The sequence below is a fragment of the Vigna umbellata genome, chromosome 9, assembly GCF_029865625.1.
Source record: "Vigna umbellata cultivar VRB3 chromosome 9, Vumbellata_1.0, whole genome shotgun sequence".
In the NCBI taxonomy this organism is placed as follows: domain Eukaryota; kingdom Viridiplantae; phylum Streptophyta; class Magnoliopsida; order Fabales; family Fabaceae; genus Vigna; species Vigna umbellata.
This window is the reverse complement of record NC_142173.1, coordinates 23,601,819-23,620,738: the sequence shown is the minus strand read 5'-3', so window position 1 is coordinate 23,620,738 and position 18,920 is coordinate 23,601,819. Positions and strand designations below refer to the sequence as shown.

The 18,920-nt window shown below is 34.4% G+C and overlaps 1 protein-coding gene across 1 annotated transcript; it reads right to left on the bottom strand.

Moving 5' to 3' along the window:
• Positions 1-5,345: 5,345 nt before the first annotated feature.
• LOC124820583 (uncharacterized protein At1g66480-like) lies at positions 5,346-7,281 on the bottom strand. The gene is made up of 2 exons (XM_047292306.2): positions 6,591-7,281; positions 5,346-5,726 (listed from the first exon to the last, which is right to left on the bottom strand). The coding sequence occupies exons 1-2, from the start codon at positions 7,140-7,142 to the stop codon at positions 5,667-5,669; spliced, it is 612 nt and encodes a 203-aa protein (XP_047148262.1). The 5' UTR covers positions 7,143-7,281; the 3' UTR covers positions 5,346-5,666.
• Between the last annotated feature and the right edge of the window lie 11,639 nt (positions 7,282-18,920).

Below are 18,920 nucleotides of genomic sequence, written 5' to 3'. Positions count from 1 at the left end.
GGTGGCTGGGAGTTACGCCGGCGTGAGTTAGGGTCGAACAAGGGGGGTGCCGATGGCGGCGTTTCTATCCCAGGCGTGAAAGAGAGACCCGTGAGGAGACCTGTGAGGAGTGAAGGCGTTTCCAACATTAGCGTTTGCCGTCGGTGATGTCTCTGGTCCAGCTATAGGACGCGGCGGTGTGCATCGGAGGCAGCGGTGGCCACGAACGGAGGGTAGCGTCGATGTATGTGGCGGAGGCAGGACCCTCCCTCAGGATCGCCGTTTTCGAACGGAGAAGAGAGAGAGAAGGTGGTGGCGCCGCGGCCGGCAGTGGATACGGTGGCGTTCGGTGTCGCCGACGAGGCTATGGGATGAAGTGGGTGCTTGAGTGGTGGAGCGAGTATGTGAGGGAGAGACTTGGATCTTGGATGTTGAGTGCAAGTGATAAAATGAGAGGAAGGAAGAAGAACCCCTAATGAGTTTCTGAGTAAAGAAGCTTTGGGCCTAGCCAAGAATTACGTAGCGCACCCCCACTGCCCACTCGCACCCCTGTTCCGTTTTGGGCTTCAGCCCATTCTGTTTCTGCAAACAAAAAATAAAAGAAGAATTGGGCCTGAGCACACCATTTCGGGATGCACCTCCAGTTTCATCCTTACACCCCTGACAGATACAAAGTTGGAGAAGAAAGGTTTTGGCCCAAACTAAAGAGCTTCAATTTTACTCCGCACCTCTGGCTTTTATCTCTGCACCCCTATTCTTATTGGGTTGTTTCTCTTGCTTTATTTTTATGCTTTTGTTTCTTTATTTTTATTATTATTTGTTTGGTTATTAGTTTTTACTATATGTAACCCCTTGAATGATAACCCCCACTCCTATATATGGTGTTTTATTTTTATTTATTTATTGGGTTTGGTTTATTTGCTGCACTCTAAACAAAAAAGGGGGGGGGGGAAATATATATAAAAAAAAAAATAACAAAAATATGTTTTAAAGGTTAAGCACACGTGTGACCGCTCGCATCGTCCTTGTGCTAGAGACCCTTTCTCTTTCTTATAAAAAAAATAACAAAAATATGTTTTAAAGGTTAAGCACACGTGTGACCGCACGCGTCGTCCTTGTGCTAAAAACCTTTTCTTCTTTTTTTTTAAAAATAAAATTACAAAAAATATACGTTTTAAAGGTTAAGCACACGTGTGACCGCACGCGTCGTCCTTGTGCTAAAAACCTTTTATTCTTTTTTTAAAAAATAAAATTACAAAAAATATACGTTTTAAAGGTTAAGCACACGTGTGACCGCACGCGTCGTCCTTGTGCTAAAAACCTTTTCTTCTTTTTTTTAAAAATAAAATTACAAAAAATATATGTTTTAAAGGTTAAACACACGTGTGACCGCTCGCGTCGTCCTTGTGCTAAAAACCTTTTCTTCTTTTTTTTTTAAAATAAAATTACAAAAAATATACGTTTTAAGGGTTAAACACACGTGTGACCGCTCGCGTCGTCCTTGTGCTAAAAACCTTTTCTTCTTTCTTAAATAAATTTACAAAAATATGTTTTAAAGATCGAACACTCGTGAGATCATCCGCATCGTCCTTGTGTTCAATACCTTTTTCTCTTATAATTAAATAATGATATAAGTACTCGTGCGATCGTCCGCATCAGCCTAGTACTTAATATCTTCAATCTAAAAAATTAAATAATGGTATGAGTGCTCGTGTGATCGTTCGCATCAGCCTAGCACTCAATACTCTTAAGTCTTCCTAAATAAGTAGATAACGGTATGAGTGCTCGTGTGATCGTTCGCATCGTCCTAGTGCTTAATATCGTTATTTATCTTTTAAAAAATAATTAAAAATATTTAAATACCATTCTAAAGGTATGAGTACTCGTGTGACCGTTCGCGTCGGCCTAGTACTCATTACCTTCTTTTTCTCGAAAATGTAAAAAAAAAACAAATATATAAAATCTTCCAAAGCTAAAAACATCGACACTTTCAAACAAACAAACAATCTTTCAAAAAGAACTACGTAACCCTGATTTCTCATTTTGAATGAGAATACGTAGGAGCAAGGTCAATCCTTGTCGGGCCCAAAAAACTAAAAAAAATATATTTTTTTTTCTTTAATTTTTTATTTTAGGGATAATTAAACATTTAGCAAACCACATTAAATTCGCGTATTTAATTAAAGGAACTGCCTTAGGCAAGCATTGTAGGGTGCTAATACCTTCCCTACACGTAACCGACTCCCGAACCCGAAATTTAGTTTTCGCGGACCTTGCCTTATCATTTTATGGTTTTTCCGTAGTTTTCCAGAATAAACTATGGTGGCGACTCCAAATCTCTTTTCAAAACCCGTTTCTTTTTGGATCATCGTCCCGTCGCGATTCCGGTTGCGACACATGGTTTAAAGGAAAGTCTCCAGTTTTAGAAATTGTCTTGGGGTCATCTAGGGCTTAGTTAGTCTCTTATTGTACAAAAATATGGTAGATCGTCTGGTAAGAAATCGTTTGGGTAAGGGATCTCTGGTAAGAGATCGTTAGGTAAGGGATCGTTTGGTAAGAGATTATTTGGGTAAAAGTCGTCTAGTAAGGAGTCGTCTGATGAGGAGTCGTCTAGTGAGGGATCGTTTGGCAAGGAGTCGTCTTAGTAAGAGATTGTATAGGTAAGGGATCGTTTGGTAAGAGATCGTCTAGGTGAGGAGTCGCCTGATGAAGCGTTATTTGACAAGAACTAAGTTATGGGCAATATCAAATTTGGGGTTCCAAACATCCGTTTTGTCGTTCTTTAGGTCATTTTTGGGGGCGTGGTTGAACCCTTCCGGAGTTGTTGGTGAGGGTTTCCAAGTTGTTTTTCTTGCCTAGAGTGTGTAACGAGCTAATATGAAGGAAAATTATGTTATGGTGTGGTTGTGATTTCCAGAATATTAAAAATGATTTTATACTTGAAATACCTTGAGTATGTGATGATAGTGATGACTATTATGAGGTGATTAATGGAGATGTGAATACGTATATTTATGATTTATGATTTATGAACATGTTTGTGGGTATGTTTGTGGTTGATGAATATGATGATGATAAGTATGTTATGAGAATGAAAGATGGGTGATGTGATAAGAATCTCAAGGAGAGATTTTGTGTTTAAGTCAGTTGTGGTGAATGTTTGATAATGAGACTTTGGAGATAAGGTATCCTAATATTCTACCAACCATTCAACTCATGTCGAGTGAATGGGGTGGTTGAGAGAATGACATAAGGTCTTACCCTGGCCCTTTGGGTCGTGTAAAGAAAGATTAACCTCATGGAAAAGTAGGTCGTGCAACCCTTGTTTATGATTCTGCAGAGTATAAATACTACAATAGGTACAAACCTTCAATGAATTTTGTCGGATCCGAATCATTTAGTGGAGAGGTTAAACTATGATATGATCATGTGTTTGATAGGTTGTTATGGATGTTGAAATATGGTTTCTTATATTGAATTATAATATGTTGATTTCTTTGTATACTAGCTTACCCTTGCTTTTGTGTTGTTTGCTTGTGTGTGCTACAATCTCTTTGGCAATGATCATCATTTGGTGTGAGCAGAGGATGTTGTAGGTGTTAGCCCACCATTGATAGAGCTAGACGATACGATCGAGTGATATTTGGAGTTTAGCATATAGATAAGTATATAGATGTAGATATATAATTACTTAGACGTTTTGTATAACAATATACCTCTTTGATATTCTATGTTTAGGAGGTTCTAAAAATATGTGTTTTTATTGATATAGTTATTACTTTATATAACTGTAACGATAAATTACATGTTTTCTTGTTTATATGCTATATTTTATCAAATCTATAATATTTTTCTTAGTAGATTACTCTATTAAATGGGATGTTACAATAAGTATAATATAAAAATATTGATTTAAATATAATAAAATTACAACATATTAAACTATCTAATAAAATATATTATTTTTTACATGTATATAAATGATATTGCTTCTAAAAGTTAATTAAAGTTTTATAGTAAAGTCAAACTCACTTTAGCCGTGATTCTAACTCAAGTTAAGAAGGAAGTAGAGGGTTGAATTTTTTATTTATCTTCACTTAAGAGATTTCTAAAAGAGAATTTTTTTTAAAAAAAATGGGTTAAAACTGGTACATGAGTCATGGGTCAATTATATAAATTAGTTTATATATAGATTAATTTTAATTATATAGAACTTTATTATACTTTTTTCTTCTAAAAATATTTGCAGAAAATTTTGTCGAAAAACACACCGTTACTACGTCAAAACAATTTAGGTTTAATAGCCAATTTAATCCTCACTTTGGTTGAAAAATCTCAATTTAGTCCCTCGTTATAAAAGTGTTTTAAATTAGTCCTAACTTTTAAAATAGTGGGTCAGATTGGTCCTTTCTGTTAAATATAAGTTAACAAAATTAATGGATGATGATGTGACACAACTTAAAGCTAACGAGGGACCAATCTAACACATCAGCTTTAAGCTGTGTCACATCATCATCGATTAATTTCGTTAACTTATATTTAACGAAAGGGACGAATCTGACCCACTATTTTAAAAGTTAGGACTAATGTAAAACACTTTTATAACGAGGGACTAAATTGAGATTTTTCAACCAAAGTGGGGACTAAATTGGCTATTAAACCAACAATTTACTAGCTAGTTTACCATTGCAGAATTTAAATGACTTGCTATCCTTTTCATAAATTAAATTCATTTTATGATTAGAGCACAGATTCATGTAACGTGCCCAAGCAAGTAGCTTTAAGGGTGCGCGTGGCGTTATCTTTTTCCCATTTTGTGATAATTGGTAGAAGACTTTAAATTGGCCACTCTCACAGCAAAAGCAAGTTGCCATTCTTGCACTTGTAAAACTGAATCAACTAGTTCACATAGTTTTCCATTCATAGTCAATACAAACTAAATAGAGTAATCAATACTTCACAATGTTTTGTATTTTGTTCACTCATTAAGGTCTATTTGAGTAAATTCTTTTATAAACAATTCAAAATAATAATAAAAAACAAATCCTTACATAAATTAAAATTAGCTTGTATGTTAATGTATAAATGTTCTCTTATGTTAGAATTTGTTAAAAGATGTTTCTTTTTTCATTCAAGTTAATGTTAATTAAAAGAACTTTCTATTTTTTTATTCTTAAAAAGAAATTCACTCAACCAAGAGGAATAAATCCATCGAAACCTATTCTTAAAATGAATATTCACCTTTACTTGACTTCTGATTAAGTCATCTACTAGTAATTTACCATTTTGTTTCAAGTTCTTCTTTGGCTACTAATTATAATTAATTCGAGCTAAACAATATGGTAATGGTAAACAACCGGGAGAAGTGTAAGACAAAAATTAGAAAGTCAATATCAATTTATAATGTATAGTCTCTATGTGAGGAGATCATATAGACACCCCAAAATATGTACACATCATCACGAAGTAATGTTATGTATACAATACATAGATTTAGAACTAGCCACAAATCAAACAGGTGGTGCGCAACATCGGCAATTAATTTTCACTAACATTCTTCTGTTCTGTAAACTGAAACACAAACACCTAGAAAAGTGTACCAAGTTGAAATTGTATGCATTGTATAAATAACATGACTCTTATTTAACTCTGTGTAAGAATAACTCCTTGGGTTGGTGAGTGGTTAATTATGAAGCCGCAGCTATTGGAGTCCCTCCTTCGTTGATCGGCATAAAGCTCACCCTCTTCTGCAAGAGTTTTGAATCGCAAAACAAATTAGTCTTTACATATAGATTTTTGATACATAATATTGTATAAGATGGTTCACAGACACACTCATACATGTATGTATAGTCATAAATAATAATCTTAACCCCATTATTTTTTTCAAGTCAATATGCACTCTGCAAACTACGTGCAACCATATCCTCTGCAGAACCAACAAATTGAATTTCACATAACATTTAATATGACTCAGATGTCATACCTCTTGTTCGGTTGTTGCATGTTATCAAAAAATAAAATACTCTTTGAATTTTTTTTGAAAAGTAAGAGAATCAAAACACTTTAAAATCGGTATCATATTAAGAAAAGAAAAATGGAATTTTAAGTCTAACTCAATTCTATAAAATTAGGTTATAAAGTCAGTTTTGCACTATATAAATTCACGTTATCTATTGTTGAACTTCCAACAAAAGAGAAAAAGATTGATATTCTACATGGATGAAATTCTCCGTTGAAGTATACAATCTCCGGAAAATTCAAACATCATTAGCCTAACAGATATATTTTATTTTTGGAGAACCTAGTCAGTTAAATGTCTCCTCTTCTGAAATCTACTTTACCATGAAATTCTATCAAACTAAAGTAAGTTTTTTTCTTTTGCAAACATGGACAATGAGGAATATTGTCAAATAAAGGGAATTTGAAAATTCCACAACTTTCATACATGACAGTTGTTTAATGAAGCAGAAATTCCAATGAATTCTTTAGACTGGTTTAGAAAAGTAAGTTTGTACAAATCCAAAATGATTCTAACAATTAACGTTAAAAAAACTGAGGTTTAAGGAATAAACAATCGACAAGATGGCATGAGAACAAATATCACATACCTTTGTACTCTCCTTAGCTCTGTCACCATTTTCCTCAGTTTCTCTGCTGCCATTGGCCATGTACAGCTTAACGATCCTCTCTGCTGCCTCTTCCTGATTTTTGCTACCTTGGATTAACTTCTCCACCTCAGCTTTTGGAAGCCTCATTTTCAACCTCACCCCACCATTATTACTATTCTCCTTGCTGCCTTGTTCACCATCACCCATGTTGCTTTGTTTCATGATTGAAAGATCAGAAGCAGACCTTCTAGTAAGCACAAGGTTCTCTAGACGATCTTTGGCACTCATGTTAATGCCAGAACGAACCCTTCTTGGCTTCGTCTCTTTGGGAAGCTCCACAAGAAAGTAAAGCCTCTTCGGATGCAACTCCTTGTGACCTTCCAAAGGCTTTGCTCTCACCCCATAGTGCTTAACTGCCTCAGAATCTAGCAAAACAAGGCCAGGGTGATCCTTAAGAACTTCCTCAACTCTCACCGGGGTCTTCAACTTGAATGTTTCACCATCGATTTTCATGACCTTTGCGGTCTTCTTTGCACCAAAAGTGTTACCCATTGTAGTACCCCAATCAAACAGATTTGTCTTTGGTTACAGTTTTGTGAGGCTGAAGCACTTTAGAGTACAGAAATCGACAATGAAACAAATTTTCTTCCCGGCAATCCTCACAAAAAACCAAAGGGCTACTAACAATGAAGGGTTCAAGACAGAGACATGGTTTTATAGGTGTTCCTGATTTACTATCCTTGGTCAAAAAAGTAGGCATGTTTTAAAAAGGAGACAAATTTTTGACGAATGGCCAACACAGAAAATACTAAACTACGTAACCTATCGCTTTCAAGAGAACAAAAAATATAATACAACCAACGACTCTATTGGTCTCTCAAAAGGCTCAAGTTCAATTTTGTCAACAACCATGGTTTAGTCTTCACACGAGACCCCAGTTGCCTAAGTTATAAACGCTCCCACAAAGTAGACTTTCTGCATTTTTTAAGGTAATTGTTTGGTTTTGGATATCTTCAAACGGTAATCGCGGCGTGGATTAAAGGATTCATGAAATTTCAAAGGCGCGGTGGCAATTTGTTCCATGTGGAGAAGAGATTTAATTTGACTTTAATTTGTTTGCACATGTGGAACTAGTACTTCATTTCATCATCCAAGCTTGTTTTCTAAGACCATAATTGAAGATTGATTCCAGTTCAAACCAAAGGTTTAACATACACCCAGAGAGAAACGATAATGTTTAGTAGTTGTTACGTCCAAGTTTCATTAAATTAACTGTGGAATTTGTTTTACCTTTGTGAAAAGGAAGAAAAGTTGAAATAGTTGCTATAAAAAAGAAATAGAATACATATTTGGCAATTGAATGTAGACACTACAGGCCAAAACAGAAGTCCATGCAGATATTAGGGTCATCAAATTGGAAGAGGTTGTCCTTTCAATAATGAGATTGGACCAAATGGTAAATTCGTTGATTATGCGTAAGAGTACCTTCAAATGTTTGATCAAATCCAAACATCCAGAAGCCCTTCAACTGGCGGGTACCAGTTGTGTTATTTTCAAAATTCTTTCTCAACTTTTCTAGTTTGATGTCTTTGTGTACAGTAGCTTTCTGCATTAAGTCATATTTCTTGACAGAATTTTAGTTCATATAAACGTGGATGTAATATAACTTCTTTATATGTTTCTTGATTTTGGTTAAAAGTCAAATCTTCACCTTTGATATATAGATTCAAGTTTGTACAAACTTTATTAATAGAAAAAATCAATTTACCTTTTTAATACAGAACATATGTTTTTTTTTCTTGCAAAAACAACATTATCGATTGAATAAAAAATACAAAACAATATCAAAATAAATTCATTTAAACATTAGGAAACCAAGTCTATTCATTCGAACTTATTTTTTTAGAATTAGGGTAATATTCTGCCCGACAAGAACATAAATTTATGTAAAACTTACTAGCTGCTGCCTTAGATTTTTTGGTTACTTTTGTTTTTGGATGTTGTTTTATTTACAAATGTTAGTTAATTCAAAAATAATAAAGTTATGTGTATATATATTTACTAAATGCTAAAACATTAAAAACTTTTTGAGATGCTAATGTTAACCAAAACCAATTTTGGAATACCTAAAACTTGCTTAATGTTGTAGTAAGTGCATATATTATGTTCCTGATGAAGAATAGGGACAAAGTGTATGATTGGTTGTAGTAAATATTTGTATTGGTCTTAGCCCTTTGGAATAGCACATAGTTTATTAAGCATATAATGAGAAAGAGGAAACCTATGAAGATGATGCCCCTTTTTCTTCTCTCTCTTCAATAATTTTCTTAAAGACAACATAAAATTTACATATATTATATTAGTGTTTTTATTCTAATTAGAATGAAAATTTGAAAACGTTTTAATTAAAAAATATACAAATACAAATATTGTCATTATATAATGGAACGTAAGAGTATCTTAATATAATTTATAAACATCGTATTTTATACTTTTTAATTCTTGAGAAATATCTTTAAGGGATTGGTTAGCTGCATATGTCACTGTTTATGAGGGTGTACCAAAGTCACATGTCTTCATTATAAATATTTAATATAATTAAAAATAAATAAATTGATAAATAATTTTAGTACGTTACTAATATTTGTATGAACGGTTGATTTTATTATTTATGGGTAAACGATTTTTAACTTTATTTACATGTATTTTTTCTTAAATCAGATTTATTAGTTCTCTTCTATTTATAAACATAACTATAGATAAAATACATAATAACTTGAGCGATATGATACATGAAACACGTATAATTTTGTTTTACCTTATGTAATAGGACACAACATTCTGAGTATCTCAATTTAGACTAATTTTACTCCTTTTCTTGTTTACTTTTATGTTGTATTCTTATTCTTTATTATAAGAACGGTTGAGTATGACTAATACTCTTTTATCCATATCTCTATCTTATTCTTATATAATCATCATTATTATTTTTTATTATTTTCCTAATTGTATAGTATGACTGTTTGGTCTGTAGAAGACTAGACGATACTATCAGCCTAGAACCTAAGACAAGTCGACTGGTTAGCCAAGCGGTAGATTAAAAATGAAGATTAATGTTAAAGAATGATTACGTTAAAGCTAAACAAGACTATTACTAGTTGAGCCGTAATTAGTCGATGTTAATCCGAAACTCATTCCAAAATCTATAAATACAGGTTTGCGGTATTGTGGTAGGTTAGTTAAATTCATTACACATTTACTACTAATATTATCAGATTCCTACTCACTTTGGCATTGAAGTGCCTTCTATAGGTAACTACTCAGTTTGACTGAACAATGGTAAATGTGAAATGAAGGAAGAATTTGTGCTTGGAGTCGAAAGAGTGGACCAAGGAGAAAAGTTGACCTCGACCCATAAACCGAAACATTTTGGTGCCCACCGTAAGGCCCAAGGATGTGCGAAGAAATCCAATGATGACCACGAGAAATATAGGCAATCAGCAAGATCTTATGGAGTTAACAAAGAGATGCAGAGGTAGATGCAAGAGATGTAATGAAGGCATGAAGCCGAAATAACGGCGTTGAGGGCCAAACGTGTTGTCGGTCGTCAAGAGAAAACCACACAACACTCTATGTCGGTCATCCCCACTCCCTCAAACGTGAACAATCAGGTTGAGGGGCCTACCAAGATGAATCAGAAGTTGAGCATTAAGGCAAGCAAGGGAACCCATACAATGCAGGCTAAGGGCCTGTTGCTTTTTACAGCTAATGTCATGGAGGCGCCTATGCCCGAGCAATCAATTACCCAAGTGTTTTAGAAATATGATGGGTTGACTAACCTGGACAAGCATCTATGCTCGTTCATTGATACCTTGGCGTTTTACTCATCTAGTGACCCAATTTGGTGTAGAGCTTTTTCTTTATCTCTGAAGGAAGAAGCGTTGTCCTGGTTCAACACCTTACCACCCAACATAGTTGACTACTTTCCCATTGTCTGCACCCTCTTTTGCCGACAGTACGTGGCCATCAACGTCTAAAGCTTAATGCACCTTCTGTTGGTGAGAACCAAGCAAGGGAAAGATGAATCCTTAAAGACCTTCATGGATCGCTATAACAAAATCGCTCGACAGGTTATAGACGTTAATTAGGAGTTTATCCTCAACACCATTTTGACTGCTTTAAAGACGAGACCATTCGCGGATAACCTGTATGCTAAGCTGCCCAAAACTATGGATGAGTTGCAAGAGCGAGAACCTAAGTTCATGCACATCGAGGATATGTGCACCTTTTGCAAAAAACAACAAGAAGAAGTCATTGCAGCGAACGACAACAAGAAAGACCTAAAGAAATCGATTGACGACGGGGAAAAAGGAAGCAATGAGTGTTGACATCCTTCCCCCGATCAAGAAGAAGCCCACTCCGAGGAATGCATATGGTAAGAAACACTGCAAGTACCACCAAAACCTTGGACATACCACGAAGGAGTGCTCTACCCCCAGTAACAAGATCGAGAAGCTGATCCGGAAGGGTAATCTCCAATGGTATGTCAGAACCAAACGTCCAGAAAGGAGCCCACCTTGAAGATGAAGTTCTGATCGGCGTTCTCGTTGAGATGATCGTGGATACGTCAACAGGCGTCGTAGTAGGAGCAGGAGTAGAAGTTGTGATCGTCCCCCTGCGCGATCACATTAACACCATCTCAAGGGGATTCAAGGGAGGCGGATCATCCTCGTCCGCTAGGAAGAGGCACTTCAAAGGCCTAAAGATTGGCCACTTGGTGGATAAGAAACAGAGATCTATGTCGCTCATTACCTTTACGAATGAAGAGTTCCATGCCCCTAACCCCGATCAGAATGATCTGATGGTTGAACTCGCTCGGTATGGCGTGAGCAAAGATCTTATCGATGAAGGAAGCTTAGTGAACATCCTCTTTCATTGTAGGATTAATTCTCTATGGTTGGACTACATGCTTGTACTCTTCTTCCATCAAAATTTTGTGAATACAGTATGATGGCCTTTTAAATCAGAGAGAGTCCATCCTATAGTCTTTTTATTGTCTTGTAGAATCTTCATTAGTCTCTTCTTTTCATCACTTGTTAAGGCGTTGCTTACAATTACTGGTTTTTCATAATTTTCCTCCAAAGAAACATATTTCAAATGTGGTGGTAGTTGTTTCGGTTCTAGGTTCTACAATTGTGGATTTTTTCTAAGGCTCATTTCCATTTTCTAAGCTAATTTTGAAGGAATTTCTTTAGCTTTATTCAAATATGTTAAGCACTTCTGATTTCCTCCTCCTCTTCTACATTGAGATTTTCAATGAGATTCATCATAGTCGTTCTCTAAGCATCCACAGTTAAGAAGTTATTCTTTGCATTCCAGCACACCTCATCTAAAATGTCCATTTTGAAGGAATATATTTTTTAGCTAAATATTTTAATGCTTTAAAAACATTAAAATTTACTTTCTTATCTTGCACTCCTACCTTCAATTTTCCATTGTCTGCATCTATGATGACTAAATGTTTTCATAAATGGCCTTCCAAGATTAAAGGTACTTCAACATCTTCTTCCATATTCATGATTACAAAATGTATTAGAAGTAGAAATTATCTACTTTCACCAACAAATCCTCTACAATACCATAAGGATGCTTGACAAATCTGTCAGCTAACTATAAGGTGATTCTTGTTGGCTGAATCTTCATTCCTCCAATTCTTCTTAACATAGATAATGATATTAAATTGATGTTTGCTCCTAAGTCTAGTAATGTCTTACCTATTGTGAAGTTTCCAATAGCAATATGCAAGATAAAACTGCCTGGATCCATGGATTTCTAAGGCAAATATGTTTGGACATTGCAACCAACTTCTAGCTCTGTTGTCTCTTATTAAAAGATTCTATTTTTCTTTGTCCACAAGTCCTTCATGAACTTGGCATATATAGGTATTTGTTCCATAACTTCAATGAAAGGAATGTTGATATATAGTCTTTTTATCATATCTAGGAATCTCGTAAATTGTTTCTCCTTATCCTTCCTAGTTGAAGCATGTGGATAAGGAATACTTGTAAGAGAAACAATTTTTAACTCACAAATATTATTTTCTCTCCTATCCTCATTTCTCTTTTGCCTCTCATTTTTTTCTTCTTTCTTCCTTTTCTTTTTTTGTATTTACACTCTCTTCCTTATTCACATCTATCTCTTTCTTTTCTTCACTCTATAATTATGAGTATATAGATAAGTTGTTTATAAACAATATGTATATAAATGGGATGACCTAGTGTTTTAGTTTTGCATGCTCTACAGTAATATTTTAGTGTAGTTGTTTCTACAAGGTGGAAATAACCTTTAACCTTTTTTTATGCTTCCAAAGTAATCTTAAATACTATTAAGTTTTTGAAAGCTTACACATAGTTAGAAAATTACAAGTATTTCCTATATGAGCAAGTAAGGAAAAAAGTGGTAAAAATTAGCTTTTACTTCTTCACATTTTATGAAATTACAAATTTGATTTCTACCATAAGTTATCTTACATCCAACTTGTACTTTTTACAAGTTTGAAAAATTTAGTGTCTTTTAATGGAAAGTATACAAGATAAAGATAAAGTTATAAGAGATGTGACTGAAAAAATAATGATAAAATTTGATAGTGATTTTTTATCCTCGTCTACTTTTCTGTCAAGCCAAGTCTTTTTATGTGAGTTATTTACTTTGTTCTAATTAAATTATTACTTTTTTCATTAAATAAACCTTTTTGACTAATCACATTAGGAATTAAAACACTCAAACTTTAAGTTGTTTCTAAGATGGAAAAGAATCAACTTGATATATGTTATTCAAAGAAGAGTAACAGTCAAGGTTTTTCAAATTTTTCTTTATGACTAATAACTCGTTAAATATCTTAATTACCACAATTACATTTAAATCTATATTCACAATTACATTTAAATCTATATTCTTCATTATTAGTTTGAGGATTCTTAGTAAGTATAAAAGTTGTCTTTTGTAAAAAAAAAATGGAAGCAATTATTTACAATTCCAATTGGAAGCATGGTTTTTGTGATGAATTTTTTTTTAATTTAAATCTAAGTAATTTATTTTATTTTGATAAACAACATTTATATTTTAACTCTTTCTTTTTCAATATCATGTCATATTGAAGATGATGAAGATAGTGACAAAGATGGAAGAGTCGAAGGAACTTGTTCTTAGGGGTGCTTCTAATAATCCTAAAAGGCAAGATGATTAATGTTATGTTAATTTTTTTATGACTAAACTATCATGTACCCTTTGGTTGGTAACTATGCTTAAACAACTTAGCAGGTAACTCTGCTTAAACAACTTAATAAATTAGTTTGACCAGAATAACACTTCATTTTACTATCACAACGTTTATTTAATTGAGTTTAGATTAACTACCAATATAAAATATGTAGATAAAGTACACAAAATTTTAATGTTGCTTTGAATTATATTTGAACCTGATTTTGGATTATATTTGAATATAATTTTGGATTGTAATTAAAATTAATTCGGATTATAATATTGGATAATGAGATATTTAAGCAATTAGATAATATTGAATTGGATTATGCTTGAATGAGGTGTTTAAGCAATTAGATATTGTGTCACATTTGATTTACTATATGTTTAATAACTTTAAGGCAAATGAGAAAAGTCATTCTGCACATTGATAACGTATTTAAGCAAACCCATTGATAGGCTGTCGTTGAAGCTATCAAATTAATACTACTTTTCAAGGCAACTTCAGTATTGCCAAGTAGTATTCAAGAAAGTAGACAGGGTTGAAGTAACCATGAGTCGTCTCCCAACGAACACGGAATTGCTTTTGAATATTTGTGACTCTTACGAATGCTATGCAATGCTTATGAATAAAAGTAATGATTGAAGAGTGTTTAAACAATAAATAAGAAGCTTAAAAACAGTTACGATGAAATAGACTAATTCCACTGCTTTTCCAAGATAGATTCATCATCGGTTATTCACGGATAATTGTTCAATTTATTATTGTTTAAGTTTCAAATTAATTAAAGTACATTCTTAATTAATTTGAGGGCGATCATGCATTTAACCAAAGTAAATTCTCAATCAAATGCAAAACCTTTCTAGATTATTCACAATAAATTCAAACAAAGTACATTCTCAATCAAATTCTATTGTGTTTAATCATGTCTATTCTTAAATCTCCTAACCAAATTAAAAGCTAATCAATCAAAGTAAATTCTCAATTGATTATAGTTGAAATTATTACTAATCAATCAAAGTACATTCTCAATTGATAGTAAAAATCATTTAATCATATGAAAGTTCCTAAGTTAAATCAAAGTAGATTCTCAATTTAAACCTAGAAACCCTAAAACTCATATAATCAATATGCATGTAGATTCAAACACATTATGATGCAAAAATCTTTGCTTTTAACAAGATAGAGAGATGAAAGACATAGAGAGAACAACTTAAATCAATAACCAAAGTAAACAATTGCATTAACTCAATATAACCTCAGAATCCATAATGGAATTACAGCATAATAGCCCTAGATGCTTAGCTCTCCATGAATGAAGTTGAATACAAGATGAAAGAAAAGTGAGAGGAGTATGAGAGAATGAATCAAGTGAAGTCCCCTGGATCTCTTTATATAGGGTTTGATTGGGCTTGAACTCTGAGTATTCAGTTGACAAAATCTTTTATCTTATATCTTCCAAATAACTAAAAGATTTAGATAATTATAACATTATTTGGAAGATATTTTTTGTTGATATTCCCAATTTAAATTAATTCAACAAATGAATTTTATCTTTTAGCTTTTTCTGACTTTTCAAAATTGCACAAAAACCCTGAAATTGTCTCTATCTACACTTTAGCCCCTTCAGAATTCTCCAAAATTGCAACAGAACCCCTGTTGACCAGCTTTGACCAGAGAAAGACCGCGCCCAATGAATGCCCGCCACGTGTCAATCTCCTTCTCCATCCAAAATTAGGGTTTCAGCAAATTGGGGAAAAGAGGTTCCCCCTCCGCCTCTGCCTGCGCCGCGAATTGGAGAGTAGCGCGTTGAGGGTTTCGCTGTTTGGATTTCTCTTCTTGCAGGTGCTCGCGGTGCGAAGACGATGGAGGTTAGTGGTGGTTGCGACACGGTGATGATGATGAACATGCGAGGAAGGGGTGCGTCATGATCAAGCAAGGTGGTTGCGGAGCGATTCTGGATCTGTGTTTCTTTGCAGGTTGAATCGCGATGATGGTCTTCGTGATTTTGGGTGGCTCTGCGAAAAGGATGGTTGACAGTGGTCCGGGGTTGGGCGACGGTGGTGTTGTCGGCACTAGGGAGAAGATGAAGATGGTGACCGAGAAGCGTGGTGGCTGTGTTGATGGTTGCTTGCAGATGGAGAAGGAGCTCGGTTGCATCAATGGCTGCCTCTGGTTCTCTATCGCGATGAAGGAAACGAAGATGGAGAAGCTTGATCTCACCGTTTGTTGATGGCGCGACGGGCATGGGGTTTCTGCGGCGGCGCGATTTCGTGATGTTGATGGTGGTGCGCGACGGAGGAGATGAACAGTGGCGCGATTGGCGTGGAGGCGGCAAGGTGGTGATTCACGGCATCATGGAGTTGGCAGCACAAGGAAATTCTGGACGTTCATGGTGGTCGGAGCGGCGCGGCAGTGCAGTTTCTCGGCATGGTGATGACGGCGGCGGCGGCACGGTAGTGGCGGCTAGGGTTAGGGTTTCAGTGGGTGGAAGATGGAAGATGATGCTCATGGGTTAGGGCTGAGGTGGCGGGTTCTGACTGGTTCACTAGTGAGTGCAAGGATCAGTGATGTGGCATCATCTGAGTGGTTCAATATGTTAGTGGTGGACTGCCACGTGGCATGATCTGGTGAAGTTTGGCTTAGGAGGGGTGTGTATAGAAAACTTAGGGAGGTGTAGTAGAAATGGCTTAGTGTTTGGGCTTGGTCTTTGGCCTGTTTCAGAAATAGGAGTGTATGTAGGAATTTTAGGGGGTGCAAGGGTAAAGTCTGCCTATTTGGCCCATCTGTACATTATTTTTCAAATAAAACCTGATTTTGGGCCTTGAATTGCCATTTGAACCAATAGAACTTATAATTTCAGCTGCACAAACAAACGCAAGAATTTCCAAGAATAATTTATGCAATTAAAATCACTTTTTAAGTCCCTTTTAATTCCAAACACAATATATCAAATCATCACAAATCCTCTTTAAATCAATCATTCAAGCACAATTATCCCATCAAAAATTAGAATTTTAAAGCATAAATGTGGGCATAAATATGCACTCATCACCCATATAAAAAAAACTAATGATAAATTTATTGATGAAATATCAATAATGACACATGATCTTAATTTTGTTCCATGTTTGTTTATTTTAATGATATAAACTATGTATATGAAATCTTAATTTACTCTCAATAAGAATAATTTGAGAGTAAATTTTCTCATAGATGATATGGCGTTTCTTGTGTGATACAAGAAATGCATTACCCAAATATTATGCGGATATTCCATCTATGAACATTTAGGCCTTGTTCACTTGAAGGAATTTGAGAGAAAGTAATTGAGAGGATTTGAAGATAATTTTTTTTTGTTATTTATTTGAATGAATTTGGAGGTAAGTGAGAATGAATTTGGAAGTAAAGTTTGTAAGAATTAGTGTAGGATTTGATTGACGTGACAGATTAAAAAAATTTACTTCCAATTCTACTCTCATTTACCTCCAAATTCACTCAAATAAACAACAACAAAAATTATCTTCAAATCCTCTCAAATCCCCTCAATTACTTTCCCCCAAATCCATTCAAGTGAACAAGGCCTTAAAGAGGAAGTGAACATTTGAGCAAAAGACAGAACCAATTTTACTCTTTTGTTACTTAAATTGTGAGATACTGAAACAAAAGAGTCTTCCTCAATTTTAAGAAGTTTTGACATCTAATTAATGTTGAAGATGATATTAAAGTTAAGGCTTAGTACCACTGTTGGTCCCTATTTTTGTCAGCTTTATTCGATGTGGGACTCATTTTTTTTAATGTTCAACGTAGTCCCTTATATAGTAATTTATGTTCAATTTGGTCCTTTTGACTGACAACATTTAAATCGTTAACGTGTAGAGTCCACGTAAGAAAAATAGAATAAGTTGTCACACAATAATGCTAACAGTGGCTAACTCCCATCATCATCTCGTCACGTCATCACCATCTTCCCCAAATAAAAAACCCTAATTTCTATAAGTTGTGGTTGATTTTGATTTCTGTAGGTTTTTATGATTTAATGGAAAATGATTTGGAGATTTCACTTCTTGCAGATGATTTTGCGTCATCAATGGAGGTTGAATGAGTTCAATGGTGGTGCAGTTTAGGATTTTGCAGGTTTCCACAAAAGATGCGTGATTTTCGCGAATTAGGGTTGATGTTCGATTTCGCGATTTTGCGAATTAGGGTTCAATAGTTATGTGAATTTTGGGGTTTTACTTTGTAGGTTCTCGCGAAATTGAAGTTCTCTAATTCGCGATGGAGAAGATCAAGATGGTGAGATGTTGATAATGGTTCTCATGGTGGATAGTGATTTGGGCTCACGGAATTTGTGTTGATTCATTGTAGTGGAAGGTTTCTTTTACAGATTGGGTTTCTTGGTTGATTCGTGGTGGCTTGTGTAGTTGCTAATGGCGAAGCTCATGGTGGTTCGGCGACGTGAAGAATATGATGGTATGAGTGTGGTGCACGGAGGGGCACTAGTGAAAAAAAAATTAGGATTCTGTCTTAGGAAAGATGGTGAAGACGTTTCGAGATTCGTGACAACTCATTCCCCTTTTTTTGTTACGTAGACATTTAACCGTTAACGATATAAATGTCGTTAGTTAAAAGAAACAAAATTACGATATAAAAGACTATATTAAATATTAAAAAAATGAGTTCTACATCAAATAAAATTGAAAAAAACAGACAAAGTGGTATTAAACCTAAAGTTAATAATACAAACATATATAAATATTTTATGAAGAAGATAAAACGAGTAACAGACCAAATTTATTCACATGGCTAACTTATTATACTTAGTTCTTTAACAGATAAACATAAATAAAATAAAGTAGAAAATAATATCATAATTATAAAATTTTATCATGAAATTGCTTTTAAAAAATTAGGCATTTTCACTTTCCGAAGAGTCTAAAATAATGATATTTTATAAAAGTATAATATGTTGATATAATACTTTTCTAATGGTGCAGAAATATGTTTTAAATTATAGTTTTACGAAGAAGAATAAAAATATTTGTAAAATGTGTTTTTACTTCAATTAT

Coding starts and splice junctions, on each gene's coding strand:
- LOC124820583 (XM_047292306.2), bottom strand. CDS start 7,142: ATGGGTAACACTTTTGGTGCAAAGAAGACCGCAAAGGTCATGAAAATC. Junction 5,727..6,590: donor GAGCTAAGGAGAGTACAAAG/GTATGTGATATT, acceptor AAACTCTTGCAG/AAGAGGGTGAGCTTTATGCC.